This window comes from Netta rufina (genome assembly GCF_964035555.1).
Source record: "Netta rufina genome assembly, chromosome: 10".
Taxonomy (NCBI): Eukaryota; Metazoa; Chordata; class Aves; order Anseriformes; family Anatidae; genus Netta; species Netta rufina.
This window is the reverse complement of record NC_140133.1, coordinates 8622594-8648574: the sequence shown is the minus strand read 5'-3', so window position 1 is coordinate 8648574 and position 25981 is coordinate 8622594. Positions and strand designations below refer to the sequence as shown.

At 47.8% G+C, this 25981-nt stretch overlaps 1 protein-coding gene across 1 annotated transcript; it reads left to right on the top strand.

Annotated features, from left to right (window-relative positions):
- The first annotated feature begins 34 nt into the window (after window positions 1-34).
- On the top strand, window positions 35-25981 carry NT5DC2 (5'-nucleotidase domain containing 2). The gene is made up of 14 exons (XM_084292786.1): window positions 35-402; window positions 5697-5881; window positions 6664-6738; window positions 8660-8715; window positions 10485-10578; window positions 13771-13899; window positions 18479-18539; window positions 19198-19300; window positions 19796-19897; window positions 21418-21499; window positions 24044-24130; window positions 25001-25141; window positions 25382-25446; window positions 25634-25981. The coding sequence occupies exons 1-14, from the start codon at window positions 153-155 to the stop codon at window positions 25893-25895; spliced, it is 1692 nt and encodes a 563-aa protein (XP_084148912.1). The 5' UTR covers window positions 35-152; the 3' UTR covers window positions 25896-25981.

Sequence of the window (25981 nt, the reverse complement as noted above, 5' to 3'; positions counted from 1 at the left end):
GGCCGGGCCGGCACGCGCGGCGGGGCCGGGAGGGGCGGGGCGGGGAGCGGGGCGTGAGGGGAGCGGAGCCCGCGGCGGAGCCGCTCCCGGTCCCGCTCCCTCTCCCGGTCCCGGTCGCGGTCGCCTCGAGCTCCCCGTGCCCGGCCGGGGCTATGGCAGCGCTGGGCACCGCGGCGCTGCGGGCCCCCCGGCTCCTCGCCGCCTCCTGCCGCCGCGGGAGCAGCCACGGCAGCGGGGACGGCGGCCGCGGGCAGCCCCGGGAGCCGGCGGGGAGCGGCGGCAGAGCGAGGCGAGGAGCCGAGCCCGGCCCCGCGGCGGGCAGCCAGCCCGCGGCGGCCGAGGGGGCCGACACCAGGAGCTACCTGTGGGCCCGGTACCACGAGATGAAGAAGCTGGTGTACGGTAAGCGCCGAAAGCACCGGCACAAAGGCGTCGTGCCGTTAAACGCAGCTCCCGGGGGAGTTACAGCTCTGTTAATCTCTGTTTAACCCAAAATTGGGGTTGGGTGCCCGTGTGGTGGAGCAGCCTCTTCACGAGGCGTCGTGCTGAGCCCTTTGTTTCAGTCACGGCTCCCCAGAGCAAAATGTCCCGTGAAGAGGCATGAGCGGAGCTGGCCCAAGCTGGGTTTAATCGTGGCTTCTGCGGCTCAGCCACGCTGTGCCACACGGGGCATCGTCAGTCTGCTCCTTTGGTCCCCATCTCTAACTTTGATGTAAAAGTGAGCGAGGTTGGGCTACGGGCTGGGAGATGTTGTCACCGCTTCAGATCCCAACGGTGCTGCCTTCTGTGTGCTGCCCAGCTCCAGTGTGGTGACACCGAAACCAGAGCCAGGCCAAAAGGTGCTGCTGAGGTAAAATCTTGCGCAGGAAACACCATTCTTTTCATCCTGCCCCTTGCCTTTTGCGAGACTGACCCTCGAGGCCAGACTTCATTGCATCTGAGAATGCTGCTTCCACCTCGTGTGCCTGAAGGACAAGGGTGACCGAGTGTCAGTGGTGGGCTTGACCAGGACTTGCGGTGCTTTGGATGATGCCTGAAGTGTCACGGAAGGCTGACAAGTCTCTGTTAATAAGCAGTGCTCAAAACCCTGCTCTCTAGGAAACATCCCATCCTGAAACACAGTGGGTCTGGGAAGCAAGTGAAGGTTTGGCTGTGAGGAAATGTGTGTTTTTTCCTAGATCTTCTAAACGTAGCTAAAAATAAATCAGCTTTCCTGAGGAGCTTTTGAAAGAACTGCTAACTTCTTGCCTCCACGTGGCATTGAGTGGTGAAGTGAGAGAACCGCTGGACATGGTGAGAAGTTTGCAGTGCAGGTGGTGAGAATTTGGGTAGGTTTTGGTAATGCTGAGGGCATAGGTCAGAGGTAGTCCTTGCTGTTTTCACGTTGTACAGACCAAGAAATAGCTTTGCAAGCCACACTCAGCAGCATGTGCCCATCACCTTCAGCAGTGTGCAGAGAGGATGGCTCCTCTGTGTGGTCGCTACGCTGGTGACTTGCGCAGAGGTGGCTTTTGTAGTCCGGCATGTTTTGATTCTGCTCGTGTTGCTAATCTCAAGCAGGCACAAAGATTTAAGGGGCTCAATCTCTACCAAGCCAGGAGGCAGCCTGGTTCTGCGATAATGGGAGCCAGGCAGATCGCCTGGGGAGTGTGCCTGTTCTGCAGGTTGTGGCACCTACTGGATTGAGCTGGGAACAGAAATGAGAAATAGCAGCCAGAACTGGAAGCTAACTTCCAAGTTCAGCTTTCCCTAACGTAACTTATTTTTTCTAGTAAAGAACTGCATAAAGAGCATTCGTCTAGTGCCTTTGTGAAGATTTTTAAATGTTATTTTGGAATAAAACAGTATTTTCTTAATATTGCAGTTGATTTGCATAGGATTTATTGGAGAGAAATCTCAAAATATTTGGGCATAATGACGTGAATTCAAGTTAGTGCTCCAGAGTAACTTTCAGCTCTCTTTTAGTGCAGTTCTTCTGTAACTTAGCGCTCTGAAAATAATACTTCTGTCTGCCCAGGCAAAGCCTGCCCTCTTGGTTGAGGCATCTGTTTGGGCTTTTTGGAGTGCTTTGCGGGAATTGCTGTGACTTGGTACAAAACAACACTTCAGAAGGATAAAGAGGTGCATGGAAAGGAGAAAAACGGGCAGTTTGTCTATAGAAAACAGTCCACGTGAGCAAAGGGAATTTTTATTCGTGGTGTGGAGGAGAGTGGCCATGGATAGGTCCTGCAGGCTTGCAGGGTTAGAGGTCTGCGAGCACACAGGGTGGGAGGGATAGGCATGAGGCGCCTCTTTTACGTGTTATTCTTCCCTAATGCTGTGGATCTGAGGCTGAGGGAAAGCGAGTGCTTCCTGCTGCGCTGGCGGTGCCCCCGGGAGCTGAGGAGAACGCAGGACGTGTCTGGCACCTCCGACCGGGTTGTTTTCCAGATCAGAAGGGGCCATGTGGAGTCCTGAAGTCTCTGACCGTGGCTCACAGTTAATTACCTGCATTTGATTCTTTCTCTGCTGTCACTCCGGGATTGAGGGTTAGTGCTTTGTAGCGACTGAGGGCTACTGCCTGCGAAGAGGCACTTGGGCGTCCCCAAAGGGACTCCAGCCGAAGCAGCTGCTCGGTGCCCCACAGAGATTTGCGCTCGCCTGGTGCTTACGCCCTGCTGTAACAAAGGCTCGTGTCCGAGCACGCTTCCTCGCGGTCTGCCTTGGCTGCTGGCTTCCCTCACACCCGGTAGCTGGGAGTGAGCTGGACAGTGCCGAGCCGTGCGTACGCCGGGATGTGCAGACACTTCCCTAAAACCGTCGGAGTTGCACATCGGGGCGAATTGTGCAAGCGCGCAGATTCCAGGGGCTGTGTCTGCTGCAAGGGTTGGTTTTCCCCTCTGTCCTCAGCTGTGTGCATGCCGGTTCCCCCCGAGCTCATACATCCTGGGAGAAGTGCTGAGCAGGCAGTGACAGGCTGCCACGCCGCCTGCTGCTCCTGTCCCACCCAGGCAGAGGAAGTGGCTGGGATTGCCCTTTTTAATAACCCAAACTGGTCTATGCTTTGTTTCTTCTTGCTGTCATTTATTGTACCTTCAGCAATCCCTCGTTACGGAGGAAAAGCAAAAGGAAAAAAATAAAAAGGCATTTCCCCCTGGCTGGGCTCTGGTGGGTGTCTGTTTGCTTTGACACCTCGATTGCCGTGCAAATCGAGGCAAAGATCCCGGGCTGACGATGTGCCGCGTGGGAACCGCGTCCGAGTCAGCAGCCTGGGGCTCGATGAAGTGCTCAGTTTGTAGCCTCCCAGCTGATTATCTTAAAAAAATAAATAATAAAAATATATACACAAACAGAAAGCCAAACACCTTGAAACGTGGCTCATTAAGCCAGGCACATAAGGGCTGTCATATTGAAAACAATCCCATACAGGCTCTTCCCTGCAGTCATTTGAACCTGGGGATTTCCAGAGATGAGGACAGGCCATGGAGGAGAAGACTCCAGGAGGCGTGTGTAGGGAACGTGGTACACGGGAAGCTGTGGTGACAAAGCGTTTTGGCTTCCTTTGGCCTTCATGAGGTCAAGTTAGTGACCAAATGTCTGAGTGGAGGAGAATTAGCCCACCTGGAGGCTGTTGGAAAGCAACAGGGGCCCCGTACATTTGAGGCGGGCAGGGAGGAGCACGACTTCATCCGGTGGGTCTACCAAATGTGCTGTAAATCTTTGAGCAAGCGGTGAATGCTGGAGGAGCTCGATCTCTGTAAGGGTATGGCGGCAGCAAGTGGGGTGCGTGTGCCATTGAAACGTGTGCTTTCGTTAGGAGAGCTGCATATTGCACAGCAGTGTGATTAGGATTTTGTTTTCCTTGCGAAGAAGGAAAATAGTAACAGCCTACAAATGGCAACATGGATTTAGAAAAAAGATCTTCCCACAAGTTATCTGGAGGTGAGGGCAGGAAATGGAGGTCTGTTTGTTTATGGTGCAGGAAGCATTTATGATGAGAGGATGAAAGCTGTGATCATCTGAATCTTATTTACATTCCCTATCTTCTAAAGTCCCAGTGGAAAGTACTCTGATTGCATCCCCTGTCCTCGGCCTCTTCCAGGAACTCTGCTGTCAGCAGAGTGACTGAAGCGGGGCTCTCCTCGCTGTGTAGCCCCCAGGTCAGCCCTCCTGCCCCAGAGCGCTGCCTTCTCCTGGTAATTCTCTGGTGAAACACACTTGAAGGCTGTAGGAAAAGGAGCTAGGAGAGAGGGTTGGGTGTGTTTTTGTAATGCATCTCTCCCCTGAAAAACGTTACCATGTCTGAATCCTGTTTCTTTGGTCGCCTCTTTAGATTAGTGCTTGGAAATATACTTCAGGCTTTTACCTAAAGCACCCTTTGTAAATTCTGTGATCATTTTAGGCAAAGTCTTAATTGGGAATGGTTGGTATCACTTTCTAATATTTTTTTTGTTCTAGATTCAGATGAGACTTGGTTTTATAGCAAGGAAGCACTAAAGAACCAACCCAGGGACTCTTGCTAAAAGCCAAAAGTTCAGGTAGGAAGGGAAGAAAAAAAAAAAATAAATCCTACCCGCTGATGCTGTGTAGGACCTGGAAAATGTCTGTGCTTTGCCTGTCATTCAAAGAGAAAATTACCTGTCTCTGAGGGGGAGGAAATGTCTCCTCCTCCTCCTCTCTGTCCCTCCATGTGGATGTGAGTAGGGAACCTACTGCAGGGACCTCTTTTTATTGCTTTTTGTCGCCCTGCAAGGAACAACTGTTGTGGAGTGGGAAGCCTGGAGAGGGTCTGTTCCTGCTCCTCCTGGTGTGGTGTAGCTGAAGTGCTCAGCTCTCCGGACTGGCTCTGAGAAGGACATCGAGGCTGTTCAGCTGCTGGCTCACTAAACCCCCATTTTCCCAGTGGTGTGTGGAGCAAAGCGTTATTCACATGCAGTAGCCCCAGTTTTGGAGTGACCAACAGCGTGCAGCTGAGCTGTTTCCACAGCTGCTTATCAGAGGAGAGCAGATAACTTACTGCTATCAGCATTACACGCTCCCAGAGCAGAGCTTAATGGTGGTTGTTTTTTTCCCCTGTTTGTGCGTTTTTGTTGTTTGTTAGTTTTACATTTTGTTGGTGTTTGTACAAAACTCTGTTTTATCCCATCCATTATAATGAATGTAAAAATGCCCCAGTGGTACCCGAAGAATCACAAAGTCTGGCTGCTTCTGGGGGGAACAAACGCCAAAAGGCAGACCTCAGAATTCCCAATTTGAAGGAATCCAGGTTCCTCAGGGAGGAGAGTTCTCCTGTTTGTGTTGCTCATACTTGAAGCGAGGGGCACAGGGTTTCCTGCTGATGCATCCCAGCTGCCTTTCACATCGGTGAGCCTGCTGAAAACGCAGTTGCTGTGAGCTAGAAATCTGACACTTGAAAATTGCTGGTCAAAATTGGATAAGCCAGAGCCCAACGATGTTGTTTTGTGTCCTCCTGACGCAGACGGTCAGTCTGACTGTTAAAATGGTTAGCACAATCGCCAGACAGCCAGCGGTTTCACAGTGTGCTTTCTCACAGGGAGGGTTATGTGTGTGGGCTAACTGGGGCAGGCTTTGCCTGCAGCACTGTGCTCCTTTGCTCTGCAGCGTGGTGCTTCCTGCTGCTGCCAGGCCCAGAACGGAAAGCTGAAATGTTGGTTTTCCTCTCAGTTTCTCTAATCTTTCCCTTTCCCTCCTCTTAGATCTGCTTCCGCCAGGAGTCTGCAGCCTCCTCAACCCGGCCGCCATCTACGCTAACAATGAGATCAGCCTGGGCGATGTGGAGATATATGGCTTTGACTACGATTACACACTAGCACAGTATTCTAACTTACTGCACTCTATGATTTTCAACACTGCCAGAGACATCCTAATAGAACAGTTCAAGGTAATGATGTGCTCAGAATTTCCGTTCAATTCATCTCACTGCTCTTTGCGACCCCCCAGCCATGCAGCATTGTGCACATGTGGCAGTGACTCATTTTACTGAGGTAAATTTCACATTTCGCAGTCTTTGATTGCAAAAGGGTTTGTCTGTATCTGGAATTATTTTTGCAGTCGGACAATTTACCATGCTCTACATTCCTGAGGTTTTGTAAGTATGGAGCAGGAGCCTTAGTCTATAGTATCTGTTCTGCTTTCCCTAACTGTGGAGATCGTGCCCACAGAATTTCTGGTTTGGTGGTATGCAAGGTGGATAAACAAGGTGTGGGCCAGCACTGAAGCTGTACAGGACTTGACCTGTGCGAGTTAATGTGTGTAACACTGTATGGTGTGTCCAGTAATAACCACCTTTGCAAACAGGGTGTCTGCTCTGTGTGTTTTCTTCTAGTCATGTCCATCTCCTTTTAGAGCAGCTCTGCGGTGCCACTGATTTTCCAAATATACACATTGAATAAGCATACTAGAAGTCTCCTCACTGCCTGAGTGAATCTGTTAAGTTTTTGTTAGTGACCCTTAAATGAGAGGAACTATTCTGGAGGCTCCTGATCCTTTGTCTTTCTCCACTCACTTGCTTTGTTGAAGGGGCAAAACGAAGTCCATATGTTCCTTAGTCAGTTTATGCCTGAGATGAGAGGGCTGGTAGGCATAAGCCAGCTCAATAGGTGAAATAATTTTGTTGATAAGCAATCCTTACGTCTCTTACGATGTTGCCATCTGCTTTCCCAGTATCCAGAAGGGCTTGGGAAGTACGACTACATTCCAGGGTTTGCCATACGTGGACTTCACTATGATGTACAAAAGGTAAGCTGTACAAAGTTCAGCCTCCTGGGCTTTGTCTTCCGTTGTGCTTTGGTTTTAGTGGAAATGCTTTCTGTCACTGTTTACAATAACGTTGATCACCAGCCTATCAGTCCATGTGCTTATGCCTTCTGCTGCGTAGGTGGCTCTTGCTTACAAACATCCCAAGGCGAAGGTGTCTTATGTTTGCATAGCCTCTAGCAGCCTGGGACGTGCTAGCAAAGACCTCTGGTAAACAGCCTTGCCAATTTAAGTCAGTTATTTCCACAAGCTAATTAATTGAAAATTTAGCATGTTTGCGTGATCGCTTCTGTCTTTTAGGAAATTTAAACAACAAACCTCAGTCCTGCATCTCCAGCAAGTACTTGCCAGGAGCAGAGGCATTATGCCTTGCTCTAATAATAGAAATGACTTGTCAGGAGAGCCCTTTAGGAAGCCTTCCCCACCCCCCACCCCGAATAATAGGACTGCCTGGAAAAAGATCCAAGCTACTTGAGATGCATGCTTCTTAGGAGCACAGGCGAGCAAAGCGCAAGCTTTAACCCTTTTTCAGCGTTTTGGACCCATTCCATGAAAGCCCGATGCCCAGTGATGTCATGCTGGCTGCTGCAGCCAGGCAGTCAGGTGGGAGAGCAGCAAAGTTGCTTCATTTTGCAGTAGCTTTTCTTATGTCGAGCTTTGAACAAGTTCAGCTCAGGCAGTACACTCTGCAACGTGTGTGCTGCTCTGCAGTGGGGAGGGTAAAGGAGGAAATGAAGAAAATACTTTGTAGAGTTTTCCCATGTCTTTTGTCCTAACTGAGGGGACAGAATGGCAGCAGATAGCTCATGCCTCTGACTTTATAATGTAACAAGTTAATCTGTGAGAAACTGAAATTTCTTTCTGTTAAAGTCTGTTGCTGGTATATCAGAGGAACACAGAGGTGATGAGGCCAGCCAGGCAAAATACTTTTTGAGTGAGCAGAGGGTGAGAATTCTCTCTTCTTGGGATCAGAGCTTCTAAAACATGAAAACCTGGGTAGTGCCTGTCCAAGTCAATCTTTCAGCATATTTGCTTGCACTCCTTGCAAAATAGTGGGAGGTCTGCCTACAGTGTAACAAGCTGCACCGATGTGGTGTAGAGATAAAAGAATGTGCCTGCAGGTTGTGAATGCTCTGTGGAATCAATTACCTCACCCTATGCTAGGAACAGGACAAACAGTTTGATGCTGCGTCCTGCTTTTATTTGCAGAGTGATACTGGATTGGTGTGAGGCTGTTTTCTGTGCATGGAGAACTTGTATTATGGTTTCAGAAAGGTGCAGGGGCAAGAAATCTCTCACGAAGGGGAGCCTGGTATGAAAACCTCAAAGAAAGCTCCACTGTTACTAGCCTGGCATGCTTGTGAGCATCTTAGCTTAAATTTCGTTTAGGGAGGGCAAGAATTAACGTAGGGAAGGGTTCTTGTGTGAAGACAATGACTGGGTACAGCTGCGCTCTAAGTCAAGACTTGCCCCCTTAGTTCTGTTTAACGTAAAGGGGATGAGAAATTGATCTCTTGTGCATGCAGAGCTCCTTTGGAATGTGTGTGCTTTTGGAAAGGAGATAAGAGGAGACTGTGTGAGGCACAGAAACATTGTCCTCTCCCTTTCTTTTTTTCAACTGTGTCCTTGTCCACAAGCTGCATACCTGTCAGAGCGTAACAGGCAGCAGTGTTTCAGTTTATGGAAAGGTGGTCTTTTGCCAGAGAGGCTTCTAAAAGGTCACAGTTTGAATCAGTTTGTGTAAAAGTGGATGGGGAGTAAGTATAGTGTAAAATACATAGGTGTGGGATATTTGTGTTGACATTTATTTTCTATATAACATTTGTGCGCAGCTTGAAAGTTCAATAAAATTTCAGTGTAAACCCACCTGATTCTAACAGTAAATATCTATCCATTGTCACAGAGTCTTCTGATGAAGATCGATGCTTTCCATTATGTCCAGCTTGGGACAGCATATAGGTCTGTCAGTTCTCAAAATCATTTTCTACGTGCCTGTATATGCAGGTGTAGATTACTAAATCTGAGTAATCGTGGTTCATGATATATGAGCTTTTTTTTTTTTTTTTTTTTTTTTTTATGTGCAAAGTATGGTCTCGTCTGGTTTATCCTGTTTCTACTTGCTTCAAGTGCTTACCTGGCATATAATTTCAGGGAGTTACTTCTCTCAAGGATTTCAAGCCAAGTGTAGGTGGGAAGAGCTGGAGCTTTTTGTAATGGTTAATGACACATCTGGTCGTGTACTGTGGATAATGTCTGAGTTGCAGCTGCAGCGTGGCTGGGTTATTGTCTATGAGTAAACAGTGCAACTAGGGAAGGACTCCCCTGTACGGTCTGCGTACGTGCCTGTCTTCTCCGAGCAGGAGCGTATCCAGCGGTGCTATGCCTTGCCTCGTCACAGAGCTAAGAGGAGAGCGGTGTGGATGTGCAAATAAGCAGTGCAGGCATGTCACTAAAGCAATGATGCATGAGAATCTGGGCTTAGTTTCTGGCCCAGCTTGTCCTATTTTCCCATCTCCTCCCTTGTTCTCCAAGGAGAGCTGGATGTGGTTTAGAATAAATGATTAAAGAGCACAGAGCAAAGGGACTGCTTCCACATGGTGCCTCCAAAAACAGGCTGGAGGCGACTGAGAGAAGACCCTGCCCCAGTGCGAAGTGGGTTTGATGTGTTAGAGGTAGTAAATCATAGATATCTGTAGCAAAGCTGTAAATCTGTGCTGTATTTCCTTAGCATGGAAGCCAATGGCTTTTTTTTTTTTTTTTTTTGAACTTAGCCCTTTTGCTGTTAAGTTTCAGTTGCAGTAAACACTCTAAGAATATTAAGAAAGGAATTTCATAATCAGAGAGAATTGGCTTCTTTGAGTGCTAGGTTTTTATTTGAGGGGAGAGAGGGTTGGTACTACCAAATATTTTACTGCAGCTTTAGAAAGAGATTTTTAGTGAAAAATGCCTTTAAACTTTTTTTTTTTCATAGTGTCCTTTTGTAACTATTCCTCCCAAAGTGTCTTTTTCCTAAACTGGCCTTTGCTTTTGAGCAAAACTTAGGCGACTTTTAACTTCTTAGAGGCTCTACCTTGACAGAATAGGTAAGGAGAGAGAGAAAGTTGCTGACTGCTTGACTAAACAGCTGTCACAGATTGTGCAAGAGGCAAAACCTGCAGAAGTCAGAAGGCTGAACAATAAGGACCATACAACTAGCCCTAGCTGTGGTTCTGGGGGGAAAACAATAATTCCTGTTGAATGGTCTGTTAGTGAAGGACTTGTTTTGCTAAGGAAAACCGAGTAGTTAGGAAATCTCTTTTTCAGGAAGCTTTTATTTTCCTACACCTTTGCATTTAATGGTGATAAACCTCATAGAAGCAACCTTGCCAAAACTACAGTTACCAGTGCTGCCAAAGTCAGGCCAGGGGGCCTATTTGTTGGGGCAGTCCTGCCAGCAGACTGACAGCAGACAGAGGGAAAACCTGTCTGAACTCTACTGGAATGTGGACAAAGCCCCTCAATTAATTTGAAGGAACGAACAAGGTATTTGGAAAATGTCTCGGGGAAGGTTTTATGTGAATCTTTAGCGCTGTGGAGCTGTCTGGCTCTCTGGCTGTCTCTTCCATGCAAAAGAAATGTGTGAGTTTTAGAAACGAGCCTGTCTGTCCCTGTCTTCCCTTTCTCTGCAGTTTGTAGCTCTTTGCAGGCTGGTGATTACTGACATGCTGTTCCTGTTGTTTTGTGTCTAGGGGCCTCAAACCAGTGCCAGACGAGGAGGTAATCGAGCTCTATGGAGGTACCCAGCACATCCCTCTCTACCAGATGAGCGATTTCTACGGCAAGGTATTGTAAGCCCTTTACTGCCGTGAAGCAGCAACTCTCTTATCAGATAGGAAAAGAGTGAATTGTATGAACTTGTAAAGGACTCCAGCTTCCCTTACACTCAGAGAAGCGTGGTATCTGGTGAGCTGCAGTGTGTGTTTTTTGAGCTGCAGTGTGTGTTTTTGTACTAGTGGGAATTTGCCCCAGAGGTTATTTAGCAGTTTAGCATGTGAAAGACATCTGCAGAGCATTTCTGAACACCAGTGCTATTGGCCTAGAGCTGAATGGCTCTGCAGACTGATAGGGAGATGTTCCCTGCTTGTTCCTTTGCCAAATCCAGCTCCCAAGCTACCAGGGCAGCCTGCAGGGATAGTGTTTGCACTGAGTTGTGGGGGAGGGAGGTTGTGTGTGTACCAGCAGGGTGCTTGCAATGCCTTTAATTCTTTGGGTTTGGGTAGGGTTTTTTCCTTTGTGAAAGTGATCCCTGCCGTACCTCTTCAGATCTCTTCAGTGCACCTCATCCATGGTTGTTTCCTTTTTGAGGCGGAAAAGTTGTCACCGTAAAAGACTGAAATTCTATCGGTAGGAGCTGTGGAAATCTTTCGGTTGCTTGAGCAAGAGGAAGTTAGGAGAGATTTGTTTTCCTCAAGTGCCTAGTGTAGTGCTATGGGCAAGTGGGGCCATTCACATCCTTTTCCCCCAAGACTTGCTTTGTTTCTTGACCTTTGTTAGTTCAGTTGCCTATGGGGAAGCTGGAAGAAGGCAGGCTTCCTCTGGTAAATACCCCTCTGAGTCTGCTGTGTGAAGTCTTCAGCAATGTCACTTCTTGATTTTTCTCTCTCGGGAACAATTAATCTGAGCAGTTGCCTTCTGGATAAGCATATACACTGCTTATAGCTCAGTGCTGATTCCAGTTTTCAAATAGAACTTTTCTGTTTAGAATTTGATATCTGTCTGTAATCTGCACTTGATTATCGTTCTGCTCTGCAGCTCTCCTCGCCTCTGGCAAACTCGCTAAGATTTAACCTTTCTTTTTTTAATAAATACAAACATGAAATCTTCAAGCTGTGACCAGGTGCTCGTGCCAAGGTGCCTTGATGTGTTTCCTTGTAAGTACCAAAGCAGTTAGGTGTTTTCTTCTGTCCCGTAGTTAGTACTTGGCAGAGTCACGCTGTGCTTCCTCAGGTGATAATTCCAAAGGGACTCTGGGTTATAGTGAGGCAGACAGTGCGAGAGCTGATGTATGTGTGCAGCTGTGGGAGATCAGCATCAGGAAGATACCCTGTCCTAGCTCTCCTTGCTGAAGGATCTCATTTGTTGCTTTTCCCTGTAAAAGGATGGAAGGGACTTTCGTCTCACTGCAGGGAGCCCATTCAATGCTGCAGGGTGAAAAAAGCATTGTAAAAGCAACATATTTGAACAGCATTTTGTATGCAGATTCTGTTTTCGAGAATGACGTTACAGACAGATCATGATATAGAGCAAAGGAGTACCTGCTGAGTTCCAATCCCTTCCTTCCTCAGCGAGGTGCATTTGCTCAGTCACTTCAAAATGACTTTGTTACAATGAATTTTTCAATACTCATTTGGCCACAGAAATGGCTAGGGGATGGCAGTTTATTCTTCCCGAATCTCCTCTCCTAAAATGCAATGAGCCCTATAAGCAAACAGGTGGATCCCAGAGAGAACAGAGGTACATACATAATGGAGTTTTGATCCAGCAATGTCTGCTCAGTCTGTGCCACTAACACATTAGTGGGAAAGCATCCGATTTAAGATGAGTTCTGGTGTCAGCAGGCGCGGTGCAACTGGTGTGGAGTGATGCTTTTGTAGGGATCTTTGACCTCGTTCCCCTCAGTGTGCCATGCCGATGGAGCCACCTGGGTATGGGTAACAGGAACATCTGCTTTGACAAATACTCTGTGGCCAATGACATAGGCTCAGGTGAGGATCTCAGTGAAGCAGCATTTTTATTCATGATTGCAGTGGTGGGCATCTGGCAAACAGTGCACCTACCGGTTCCATAACACAGTTTATATACTTTATTTCTTGACTGAGATCCTCCCCTGTTTCCCCACTGATTGGGTAGTCCAGGTTCACAATCTATCCAACGCTTTACAGATGACACATGGCTTTCAGTTGCCAGCCTGTTATTTTGTCAAATTTCTAGTGACTTTTTACTCTGTGAAGTGATAATACTTCTTTTCTTATCTGACTTGGCTTGACACACAGTGATTTTTGCTTAATTGCACTAAGGAGTCTGATTGTTATCTGCATTTTACAAGGTTGTCTGGTAAGTGGCCCAAACCAAAGGGTTTCCTCTTTGCTGTAGGTCAAGTTGTCTTTTGCTGGCTGGCTGGAAACTGTATAACCCTCAGCATAGTGACATAACTTTTGATCACAGCTTTTTTTGGTAACAGACCCCAGGCAAAATGCTGTTTGTTATTCCTTTGCCCTTTTGCATCTTGTTTCTTGATCCCAGTTTGTGTTGCCCCAATATTGCCTTTAGTTAGTGCTGGTATTCTGTTCTACCCTTGTATTAGGCAGCGTGTGTCCTCTGTGTGCTCTACCGTGTGTACCGTCTGTGATCTCTTGGATGCTGCTTTGATGTCTGTCTTTCACACAGCTATAATAAATGCCTTCTGATGTGGACCAGTATTATCCTAGAGACTTACAACTGTTGGTCATGGATTGCTCAAAGCTCACATGCGTGGGCGTTATATGGCAGGATTGCCAGGCACCTCTGATGACTGGGTTCATTGAGAGGTCTACTTTCCAAACTGCTATTCGCATACAAGATCTTAATAACTGTTCCCTTGGCTGATCTGGCATTTCAGTGATGAAAAATGAAAAACTTGATTTCAGTTTACTGGTGAGACTCACCAGATTCCTCTGCACAGGTGGTATATGCTGAATAAGCAAGCTTTATTGTGTTGGGTGCCCTCTCTGGAGCGAAACTTTGCTGTTGATCTGCTGATAAGTGTATTGTTAGGCTAAGAAAATAGCAAATATATGGGAGAGCTGCAGCCTTGCCTAACGCAAGGTGAGTTATTACTTGGTCTGGATGTAATTGTCTATTTCCACCTTAGTGTTTTTCTTAGTCCAGAACATCTTCCATGTGGTCCTGCATGAAGAGGGTTTGCTTTCTGGGTTTGCTTTTTCTTTTCCTGAAGTATTTTTGGTTCAATGCATCTCCTTTATTTTTTTTTTCCAGGGTCCTTCACTTAAGCAATTTATGGACATTTTTTCTCTTCCTGAAATGACACTGCTCTCTTCAGTCATTGATTACTTCATAACTCACGGCATTGAGTTTGACCAGGTCCATCTTTACAAGGATATATCTGTAAGTAAAATGTCAACTGCCTCATACAACATCAGATTTGTGAGCTCTTTTGCTTGTGAGCTTTGCAGTATCCAAACCTAAGGGTTGCTGTTGAGTAGTCTAATATGACTGTGTTATTGCTCCTTTAAATCAGAGCATTGCCAGGGAATATTCAGAGCTGTGTTTTTGGAACATTAGGTATGTGATTGTGCTACAGATTTAGTGTTGCTGTACATATTTCTTGCACAAGTGCCTTGGCCATTTAGGTTGAAGGTTCTTCCGTGGGAAATACGCCACAAAGCTTGCGTAAATGTTTTCTGGTTCTGCAGAGTGGTAAGCTCTGTTCTCCTGTTAATATCTCATTTTTCAAAGAGGCTTGTTCTGACCACGTACCAAACAGTTTACCTTTTTTTTAAGGACTTGTCATGAAAAACCTGCCCTTGCCTGTTATGAAAATCCACCCCAACTTCCTTTGCATCCACAGAGTAGTCTGATCCTTTTGGGGTGTTCCTCTGTGCATGACTGTGGCTTTCAAGAGTGCATTACTCCAGGGTGCAAGTGGTGCCCAACAGCTTCGCTCCTGCACTTGAAAGGTCTATACTGGATCGTCACCACTGAGGGAGCGGAGTACTGTTTGATTTCTTAGTTAATGATAGAGGCAAGATGTAAGAGCTTGAGACTGCTGTCCTAGGTGACATTTGTTGACAGATGAGGTGTAGGCCCTGGTAGCCAAGGCCTTATTGCATGCTTTTTTCCATAGAGTGGGATTTTGAGATTGTACCTCATGGGAATGTTATGCTCGTTTTCCAGCAGCAGCCCGTCCATACACTGTTCAGGCTTCTTATGAGAGAAGTGCTGCATCTATGCTGCTGCTTCTGTGATAAGGATCCACCGTGTTAGCTTCACTGCAGTCAAGGATTACAGCTCACGTTCTGACCTGCTGTTTGTGCTTGATAAGGGCATGCCAGCCAGTTTCCCATAAGAGCTGAACATGTTTGTAGGGTTGTAGTTGGTTTTTGTTTTTCCTTTTGGGGTGGGAAAATGAGAAGAGGGGACACAGCTGATTCCAGAGGTTTTCTGAGCCTTCTTTTGAGGTCAAAATGGACTTGTTCCTAGCTGAAGTCTTGAGAGCAGGCAGGTGGATGCCATAGCCTCACATAAACTCAATACAGGGCAAGGAGTGTGCTCAAGTCCTCAAGCTCCTGAGCACTAATCCTGGCAATTGTCTTTGCATCCTTGCTGAGGGATGTGGTTGTTCCTGAAGGAGTGACTGAGGTAGGCAGAGAAAAGAGATGCAACAGAAAATCTGCGCCAATGCCTGAAATCTTTACTGAGAAGGAGGGAACTTACCGGAGCAGCTTGTTATTTTTCTGGACAATGAGGATAAAAAAACATTTTTGCAGAATTTATCTTTTTGCAGTGCAAGTGCAAAGAAAAGCTTTGTGGGCATGAGCACAGAGATCCTTTGCCTACACAGGCAGGTGTCAGTCTTTGCGTAACCCCGGTTATTGCAATGCAGGCTCCCAGTAGGTTAAGTAAGACATGTTTGAACCTGATGCTCTTCCGTACTTCTTGGTGGTAATCCTAATTGCAGTGCTGTGCATTTTGGAGCAAATTGAATACTAGAGACGCTGTACTGAGTCAAAAGTGCAGTCCCCGAGGCAGTGGTAAAGCCCGAAGCTGGCATGTAAACCTGTAGTCCTGCTGCACCAGTTTGGCCACTTCATCTTTAAAGTGAGAAAGCTTAAGCTGCTTTCCTCTGAAGGAATCTTTGTGCCCTGTTTGACACCTCCTCAGGCTATTAAGATTTTACCTGCAGAAAACTCAGTTTTCCCCTTTCCTTTTTCTTGTTGTTATTTTTTGGGGGGGGAAGAGCACACTGGAATCTTTCTGCTCTGTAAATGTAGTTTTGACTCAAATCCTAGGCGTTGCTTGCTTTTAGTGCCAGTGCTGGTCAAGAGGAAGTTGTTTTCTTTTTAGCACTCTTGCTCTTTTTTTTTTTTTTTCTGTCTCATAGCTCAATAGGGCAGTCTCTTGGTGAATGAGATGTGACCTCTGCCTTTTTTACCATTCAAATCCAAACTGTGAAAAGAGACTCCTAAAACTCCACCATGCAGAGGTGCCTCTTCCTCCTTCATTGTCCCTCACCTAAACTGTAAACTCAGGTTCTCTCCCTACCTTGAAGGAAATGATTTTGGGGTGACATGCATGTTTCACCAGCATGGCATTGAGACCAGATGGCTGTGTGGTGGGTGTTGTGTGCAAGCGTTGCTGTAGGAATGGCAGTGGTGATTGCAGTCTGAAGGGACACCTCCTAAAGGAGTGCACTTCAGTGTAGCAGTGATTTAAGCATCCTGGGTAGAGGCAGTCTTTGTGCTTACCTGTCTAAATTGTCATGGATGAAAATGGTACCTTGAAAACATATGCAAACACTGCAAAATGTATTGCTGCTCTGGAAATGGTCTTGTGTATCTGGCATATCTCATTGGATGGAGACTTGTGAAAAATCTCATTTGGGTGTGTCCGAAAATATGTTGCATCCTGGCCTCTGGCCTGGAAAATAGAGGAGATTTGGATACCCTTAACAACATCTGTTTTCACTTGAAAACCATCTTGAAAAGTGGGCAGCTCCATTTTGGCAAAAAAAAATACCCTCCTGCACTCATCATATACGCTTCTGTGCCCGCTGGCTACCTGGGGCTCAGACTGGTAGCCTTCCCTGGCTCATGGAAGCCCATAGGAATCACAGGTGCTTGCTTCTTCTGTTGTTCACTTCAGCCATGCTCCCATCCTTTGGATCACATTTGGCAGAACTTCCACAGGCATAAGGAAGTAAAGCTAGCTAAGGTCTGAGCCACAGAGGTTTGGGTGCAGTAAACAGTTTGGGAGTTATGCAGTCTTGATTGCCTTGGTAACAGGGCATAAATATGTGCTGGTTTTCAGGAGCAGAAAGGAAGTAGTGTTCTCATAGAATATCTTGAGTTGAAAGGGACCTACAAGGACTGTGAATTCCAACCACTGGCTCCACACAGGACCACCAAAAATCAGACCCAATGGCTGAGAGCTCTGCCTAAACACCCCTTGAGCTCCAGCAACTCTGTGCCATGCCCACTGCCCTGGGCAGCCTGTCCCAGTGCCCGACCACCTCTGGGTGCAGAACCTTTCCCTAACCCCCAGCCTGACCCTCCCCTGTGCCAGCTCCATGCCGTCCCCTCGGGTCCTGTTGCTGTCCCCAGAGAGCAGAGCTCAGCGCCTGCCCCTCCACTCCCCTCGTGAGGGAGCTGCAGGCCGCCATGAGGCCTCCCCTCGGCCTGCTCTGCTCTGGGCTGAGCAAACCCAGGGCCCTCAGCTGCTCCCCATGCGTGTTGCCCTCCCTTCATCATTTTTGTAGCACTCCGTTGGACACTTTCTACCAGTTTGATGTCCTTCCCATACAGTGGTGCCCAAACCCACCCACAGGTGAAGCCACACCAGCGGAGCAGAGCGGGCCAGTGCCTCCCTCTGCTGGCTGTGTGTGCCTCAGACCCCCAGGACAGGGCTGGCTGCCCGGCCATGCTGATGGCTCCTGTCCAACCTGCTGACCAGTAGAACCCCAGGTCCCTTTCCTCGCTCTCCAGCCTCTTGTCCCCCTCTCTGTATAGCCAGGGGTGCAGAATCCAGCACTCGGTCTTGTTACATTTCATGCAGCTGGTGATTGCCCAGCCCTCTGATCTGTCAAGATGTCTCTGCAAGGCCTCTCCACCCTCAAGGAGTCAGCAGCTCCTCCTAATTTAGTATCACATGCAAATTTAATTAGTGCGCATTCAAGTCCTGTATCCAGATCACTTATGAAAGCATTGAAGAAAACTGATCCCAAAATAGAGCCCTGGGGAACCCCACTAGTGCCTGGCTGCCAGCTTGATGTAACCCCATTTAGTGCAACCTTGTGGGCCTGACCCACCAGCCAATTATTCATCCACCCTATAATGTACTTGACTAGCTGAAAAGTGAGTGTTTTGTCCAGAAAGATACTGTGAGAGAACAGTACTGAAAGCTTTGTTGAAATACGAAAAGATTACATTGACTGCCTTCCCCTGGTCAATTAGGTGGGTAACCTTGTCATAAAAGAAAACTACTTTAGTTAAATAGGGCTTTCCCCTTGTGAACCCCTTGGCTGTGACCAATGACTTCATTGGCTTTCAAGTGGTTTCCAATAACTCCCAGAATAATCTGCTCCATAACTTTACCAGGCACCAAAGTGAGGCTGATGGGCCTGTAATTACCCAGGTTGTCTTTGTTGCCTTTCTTGACAACTGGGACAACACTTGCCGGCTTCCAGTTGTCTGGGACCTCTCCAGATTCCCAAGACCAGCCAGATAGGTTTTGAGGTTTTTCTCTTTATACTGTGTTAGCTTGACTAATCACTGTGCTCTTTTCAGCATGTCAGTGAGCCTTGCTGTACAAGTCCTCTGCTTTGTGTCAATGTAGCATTTCTTCATTCAACAAGAAGAGGGGATGTGTCATTACTGTATTGCTCTTCAGTGGTGGCAATAAACTTGCATGTTGGGAAGCAGGAATGCTGTTCGTAAAACTGAAACTTTTTCCCTATCCTTTTCTTTAGGATGCTATTAGAGATGTGCATGTGAAAGGAGTGATGTACAAATGGATTGAAAAAGATATGGGTGAGTTTAAGCAGAGCTCTGGTGCCAGATCTATTTTGTGTCTTATACTACATGGCATTCTGCATAGGATTGCTGCATAGGTCCTACACTCAATTGCAGGAGTGAGGTGGACATAGAAATGAATAAAATACTTGATTATGGGTAGAGTGGCATTGAGGACCAGGTTATATTTAGGGTCTGATGGAGGATCTGTTGTAACGGAAAAGAGAGCTACCTCATTGCTTGTGTTTCTGTTTTCCTTCTGCCTTTAAGTGAGGGGTTGACAGTCCTTGTCATGGTGTGAATGTGCAAAGGCACCGTCTAGAAAGACTAACAAGGCTTCCATTCATAGGAAAGAAAGATCCTGGTAGGAACATGGCCCAGAATGGCTGTGCCTGCTCATTGTGACAGTTTGGGATCAACCCTCTTAATCGCCAGCCTTTTCAGTTCCTCAGTCTTTTTAATCTCTCTAGGTGGGATTGATGAGGATGAGGAAGCCCATTTTACCACCGTAGTGCTTCACTACCTGCCCTACCCGAGATGGATCTAGCTCAGTCCTTTTGCAGCCCATAGTGGTATAGGGGCTAGGTTTTGGTTTTATTTACTTATTTTAAGAAATGTGGTCATGATCTATGCCAAAATTTCTTGATTGATGGATGTCTGTTTTATTCCAATATAGAACAGTATATTCTGCACGGTGACGAAATCTATGCTGTCCTAAACCGACTGGTGAACCACAAGAAGAAACTCTTCCTCATTACAAACAGTCCCTTTAGCTTTGTGTGAGTACCATTACTGCCCACTGATGCATCACCGCAGCACAGCAAGAGCTTTGCAGTGCGGTCTGTCCTCTGAGCATCTGAAAGTTGTACGCTAGTGAGTTTTGTGGCAATAGTGGTGAGAGCACTCTAGAGGAACCGGTTGTGGTGAACATTGCACCCCGCTTTCTACACCACCAACTTTCACTTCTTGGAGAAACTATTAGTCTGTGACTGGCCACAGTGTTACAGAACTGCCACTTTCAAACTCTGGCAGCTGTGCTGCATCACAGACTTCTCTGGACTTCCTCTGGTAGCTGGAGAAAGGGTGGGACGCCTGGAAATGGTCAAAGTGCTACATCAATCCTCCATGCAATCTGACACCCTAGTGGCACTCAGAAATCTCTGTGCTTTTTTCTTTGTTTCCGAAATGAAAATAGTTTTAGGACAGACTGTTGTGAAGACGCAATGTTGGCTGAAAAGGGTTCCATTAACATTTCTGTTCTTTTTTTCCCCTAGGGACAAAGGAATGAAACACATGGTTGGCAAGAACTGGCGGGACTTATTTGACATGGTCATTGTGCAAGCCGACAAACCCAATTTCTTCACTGATCGGAGGAAGTATGTGTCCTAAGGCAATACTGCGGTGCTGCACGTGGGCCTGAGGTTTGGGCCCCGGTACCTGGAGTGAATGGCTCCTCTTACCTTCCTGAAGAGTTATTTATAGTTTCCTAAGTATAATTTGGATCCAGTACATATCCAGCCTTCCATTCTCATTTCAGATATTCTCTGAGGCTTTCATCTTAGTCAACAAAAAATTACCAGTCTGGGAATAAGTAGATCACATGGGTAATGCCGAGGAGTAAGCATGTATTTAAAACTAGCTATCCAGAGCTTTAACATTTTTTTTGTGGCCTGGGCTTAACTTGGATTTTTAGGGGTATTAGCGCACTTAAATCTTTAGAAAGAAAAGAAATGGAACGGTATGTATGACAGCTGGCTGTTTCTTGGCACTAGGTCTTGAGAGTGTGCCAAAATCTTTCCTTCTTCAGTTTCTGAAAGCAAATATCCGTGGTTTTAGTTAGTGGATATATGCTGCTTTGTAATTGGCAGCTCTGGAAGTCTTTGTACGTGGCAGCTGGGTTTTGTGGTCAGTTAGGAGCTGCCAAGGGGCTGGCTGATAGGCAGGTTGCTATCCTCACTTTGCTCTTTTGTTTATTGGTTTGGGGAACTTGTGCCTGCTTTGTTGCCTCAATTTACAACTGGCCAGGAACTACTGTATTTGGCCCTTGAGGGAGAGGACTGCTGTTTTCTCTTTCTGTATTTTATTTGCCCACCTCCCAGGCAACTACCATAAGCGGGAGTAAATCTATGAACTATATTTAAAACTCGTGCTGACCAGTAAGGGTTTTGTCCATGGGATTTGGGTGAAATGTTGTAGAGATGTGGCCTGGAGTGACAATGATCTGGTCCTCTAGGACTTAAAACATATGGCTGCGTGGTGCCTAAGGTCCACTCACATAATAAGCCAGTGGAATGGCAGGGACATTCATCCAAGGTGAGGGGAAGCCTCCTGGTGGTGAGCTGTAGTCAACTGTGGAGTGCTTTCTCTGAGGGGAAGTGCAGGTGTGCCCTGGAGATCACTTGTGCTCTGGGAGGCCTTTGTTTCTTTTGTCCGAGTGGAAGGTAACCAGGCAAGCCCTCAGGAGCAACAGTGGGCACCTCAGGTCAGCTGCCAAGATCAGCATGGAGACTGTTTCCCATCCACTCTGCAGCCTGCTTTATCCCATTAAGACATTCCAATCTCTGCTGTGCTGGGGGTGGTCTGGCTGGAACAGGACACAGAGCGTTTCAGGACAAAGCCTTGGCCTTACACCTTCAGAGGAAGTCTTGTTTTGGTATTAGGCATTTAACCATTGGCATAAAATGGTTGCAGTCAATGGAAGCAGTCTGAAAAGATATTTCCCTCTCACGCTTTCTTCCTGAGAAGAGTGCAGAAAGCCCTGAAGGTCACTTCTCATATGGTGTTTTTATCATGAGTTGTTATCTAGATAAATAAGTTTTCCAATTTGAATGTTGTAGTCACTGGGTTACAACCATTAAAAATCAAAAGAAGTTGACATCTCTCCTCTTTTTTCCAGACCTTTTCGAAAACTGGATGATAATGGCTCGCTGCAGTGGGACAAAATAAATCAGCTGGAGAAAGGAAAGATCTACAAAGAGGTAAAGTGACCTGGATGTGTAAGGGATATGAAGCAAGAGTCTGGGGACTCATAATACACTTGCAGTTCGGGAAGTCATTGGAAAAGCCTGAAAATAATGAGAAAACAGGAAAATCTGCTTAGCTCATGGTAGGGAGAAAATGATGGCCACTTCTGTAGATCACTTGTAGATGTTTGAAAAGTGAAAAATAGATCCTTGAAAAGTTAAAGAGCACTTGCAAGGAGCCATGCTCTAGGCTTTGTGCTGTGCTGGCTGGTGGCAGTGAGAGAAGCCTTCTGGCCGTGTACAGGGGGGTTTTGCTTGGCCTGTATGGTTTCAGCATGCTTTCAGCATGTCTCTCAGCATGTTGTGGAGCAATAGCCTTGGGATCTGCAAGCCTCTGAAAAGTCTTTTCAGCTCCTGCTGGGATGTGCACATTAAGATAAGGTGTCTTGGTATATCAGAAAGCCCTCCCAAGGTGTGTTATGCCTGTCAGTGTGATAAACTGAGCTCTGAGCATGGTGGGAGATGGATGGTGCCAGGTGTGGGAAAGGCTGCACTCCCAGCAGTCACAGCTTTGCAGTTGCAGGAGGCAGAGCTGAAATAAGGTGTGACGGAGCTGTCTGAGAAGAAAACTTTTTGTCTGCAGCTCTGAAACGGTTTTCTGTGTAGCTCTGTGTGTGGGTGGTGCTTCAGAAAGGTGTATAACTGGAGTGATTTATTCCACCCAGCCCAGCTGGTCTTTGTGTTGGAGATGGAGGGTTTCCCAGGGCAGGGGAAAAGGGCAGAGCTGGGCAATTATCCTAGGGTGTTGGGTGCTTGCTTTCTGCACAGGATGATCTGTGCTGAGTTCTCTCTGCCAGGCTGAGTTTCTCCTCACTGCTGCCCAGTCTGTGTGAAAAGGGGAAGCAGGAGAACATCCTCTGTGTGTGTAGCAGGGGCCAGACACAGTGGACACCCCCTGCCCTGTGAACGTCACCTTAGGAGCTCTGTTCTGACATCACCCAGGGTGACTGATAGCTGCATTTTTTCCCTTGGCTTTTCTTATGTTCCAGTCTTGAAACCTTTGTCCTGGAGGGGATCCCGAGAGTGTGCTAGTCCCGAGCTGTCTGCAATCTGATGTGTATGCAGAGGTCATCCACATCTCACTTCAAATCGTTTTGCATAAGATTGGAAAAGGTGGCAGGAGCTAACAAAGCTGTAAAAGACAGCCCAGCACTTTTAGGAAGGTCTTTGTAAGTGAGGAGAGGTTTCACACTGAGGTGACTTCTGGGGTAGAGAATGAAGAAAAAAGGGAGATCAAAAAGGGCACAAAGTCATGCTCCCCTCTTTCTCCACTTTCTGAAAGACAAGCATCAAGGAATGGGCTCTGCTGAACTTGCTGCCTTGGGGTGTTCTCCTAGCAGCTGGTCTGTCCCCTGAGAAAAAGCGGCCTCTGGCTTTAGGACGGTTTGTTCCTGGCTATGTGAGCTGTGGGATCCCACGGGAAGAATCTATTAGTGAGGTTGTGGTCAAGTAGCTGGGACCTGACCTGTGGTAGAAAAGTAGGTCATGTCCTTGGGCAGTGCTGTTCAGAAACCTCTGGCCTGTCCAGCGGGTCTGTCAAAGGAGCTGGGAACATGCAAGGGGAACTCATAGAAAGTCTCTCTCCCATGTGCAAACTTTCTCAGTGGGTTAGCAGCTCCCTCAGAAGAGAAGGTGCACCTCACCCACACTGAGGGGAGACCTTATTAATGTTTATAAATGTGTAAAGGTGAGTGTCAGGAGGATGGAGCCAGGCTCTTCTTGGTGACACCCAATGATAGGACAAGGGGCAGTGGGTGCAAAGCTGGAACATAGGAGGTTCTGCTTAAATATGAGAATAAACTTTTTTACAGTGAGGGTAACAGAGCACCGAAACAGGCTGCCCAGGGGGACTGTGGAGTCTCCTCTGGAGACATTTAAAACCCGCCTGGACACGTTCCTGTGGGACCTGATCTGGGTGTCCCCGCTATGGCAGGGGGATTGGACTGGGTGATCTTTCAAGGTCCCTTCCAATCCCTCACATTCTGTGATTCTGTGCAGCCTGTGAGGTGAAATCCTCATTACCTGAGCCCAGCAACTCCTATCCCCAGAACACTCAGGCTTCCTCCTGTCCAGCAGTCAGGCCTTTCTCTTTTAGGTGTCGTTCACTTCTGGTCTCTCAGCTGCCTCCTTCTCTTGCCTCCTGGTCCGTGCAGTCCCCTTGACTTGCTGTGCCCTAGCGCACACAACTTCCCCTTGTATATTGGGGCATAAGAAATTTCTGGCTTTTCTCTGTAGCCTGAGGAAGGCTGAGGGATACACAGGGAGGTTGTTAACACAGGTTAAAAAAAAAAAAAAAGTGAGATACAATGGAGAAGAATAGAAACCTGTGGGTTTGGAAGGTGGGGGAGTGAGCAGGTTGACGTCTCAAGAGTGCTCACATCAGCATGCCATGGTACAGTGGCACATCCATGGACAGTGCTGCTGAGGTGGCTGCCCAGTACCAGTGAGGATGAAGGTGTTTGGCCTGTACCCACATTTCTGTTCTCCTCTTACTTGCAGGGTAATCTCTTTGACTTTCTGAGGCTGACAGGTTGGCGTGGATCTAAGGTGCTCTACTTTGGTGACCATTTGTACAGCGACCTTGCGGTGAGTAAAAAGCGCTCTCTTTGCTCTCAGTGCTTCTGTGCGATCCCCAGCGGGGCTTTAAGTGATGAGCACTGCATCAGGAGGGATCTGTCTGTGTCTGGGCTGAGGATTATGGACAGTTGGTCACCCAGGAGGCGTGTGTTGCCTGAGTTCTGCACCTCTGTCATGACTGTGTTTTGGAGGAAAACCTTGTTGCTGGCCTGGAAGGCCTGGATCATCCCAGCCTGTCTAAAGGGAGGGAGATGCTGTGGGGGAAAAAGACTGTGCAGAGAATAGCAAGGATGGAGCAAGCTTGTTGGAGCCCTACTGAAGTAGGGGGAGAAGCAGTGCAACCAAATTAGCTCCTGTGGTAAGAGGAGAGCATGCGTGAGGCAGGGCTGTGGCTGGTGAGGGGTAGGAGAAGGCTGAGGAGGGGAGCAGCAAGGTGGCAGCAAGCCCACACCGCTGCTGTGGTTGTGTTGGTCTGTAAGGCAGCGCCCTGCTCTGAGTGCTCGTGTCTCTGGCACACAGGGCTTGGTGTTCTGCAGGCTGTGGCTTTTGGGACCCTTACAGGACATAAGCACCCTCACTCTGCCATCACGCAGAAGGAAACTGGAGAAAGGGCTCCTGAAGTACTTGTGGTTAAAGAACAACTGCTGGTCTGTGAACTTGAGAGCGGTTTATGTGAATCCCTCATGTCTGGATGCTTCATGCAGCTGATCCTGGTGCCGGGGAGATGGGTGTTACTGGCAGGACCCAAACCAGACTGCTAGAAGGCCTGTCCCCTGAGGATCTGCGATGGGAACAGACCACTCTTCTAGGAAATAGGGTTGTATTTAGCTTTCAGTCTTCGTGTTGAACTTGAGGTTGTTTTTTCACCCTGACCTCTAGGACCTCATGCTGCGTCACGGCTGGAGGACTGGAGCCATAGTCCCTGAACTGGAGACAGAGATTCGGATCATAAACACGGAGCAGTACATGCACTCCCTGACCTGGCAGCAGGCTCTGACGGGGCTGCTGGAGAGAATGCAGGTAAAGAGCTCCTGTCTGAGCAGGGCGGGTAGTGTGCTTTCTGTGTCTGAGACTGGGGCTTGGTGTGGGGATCAGAGGATACACTATTTTGCCTGTGTTCTCAAAAAGCATCCCGTTCTGCTCAAAGGAAGGTGGTGCAGAGGCCCTGTGGGTTTAGGAGTTACGGTGGAAACTGGGGGGACCTGAGGTGTGGCTCGCAGGACTGATGTAACCCGGTGTGTGCTGCTGTTGTCTCCACAGATGTATCAGGACGCGGAGTCGAAGCAGGTACTGCTGGAGTGGATGAAGGAGCGGCAGGAGATCAGGTGAGTGACTGCCCTGCTTGCTCAGGGGCTCTCAGAGGCTCCTGGGTCTGTTTGTTAACCCATTTTAGGGAAACGGCTGCTGCAGCTGGTGGCCTGCACCACCTCCCTGGTGCCCTGTGTTGGGTGGGGTGCAGGGAAGGAGCCTGGTAAGTGCCTCCTGCCTACAGCTCTCCGTCTTTTCTCTCAGGTCACTGACAAAGAACCTGTTTAACCCCCAGTTCGGAAGCATCTTCCGCACCTTCCACAACCCCACCTACTTCTCTCGCCGGCTGGTGCGGTTCTCCGATATCTACATGGCATCCATCAGCTGCCTGCTGAACTACGATGTGAATTTCACCTTCTACCCGCGGCGCACCCCCCTGCAGCACGAGGCTCCGCTCTGGATGGATCAGCTGTGCACGGGCTGCATGAAAACCCCCTTCCTGGAGGAGATGGTGCACATTCGGTGAAGGGCCGGGCCTTTTGGGGCCACAGCGTTTCACAGGTGGAGCCACCAGCACCTCTCCGCCTGCCACTAAAGGCTGTCTGACACTTG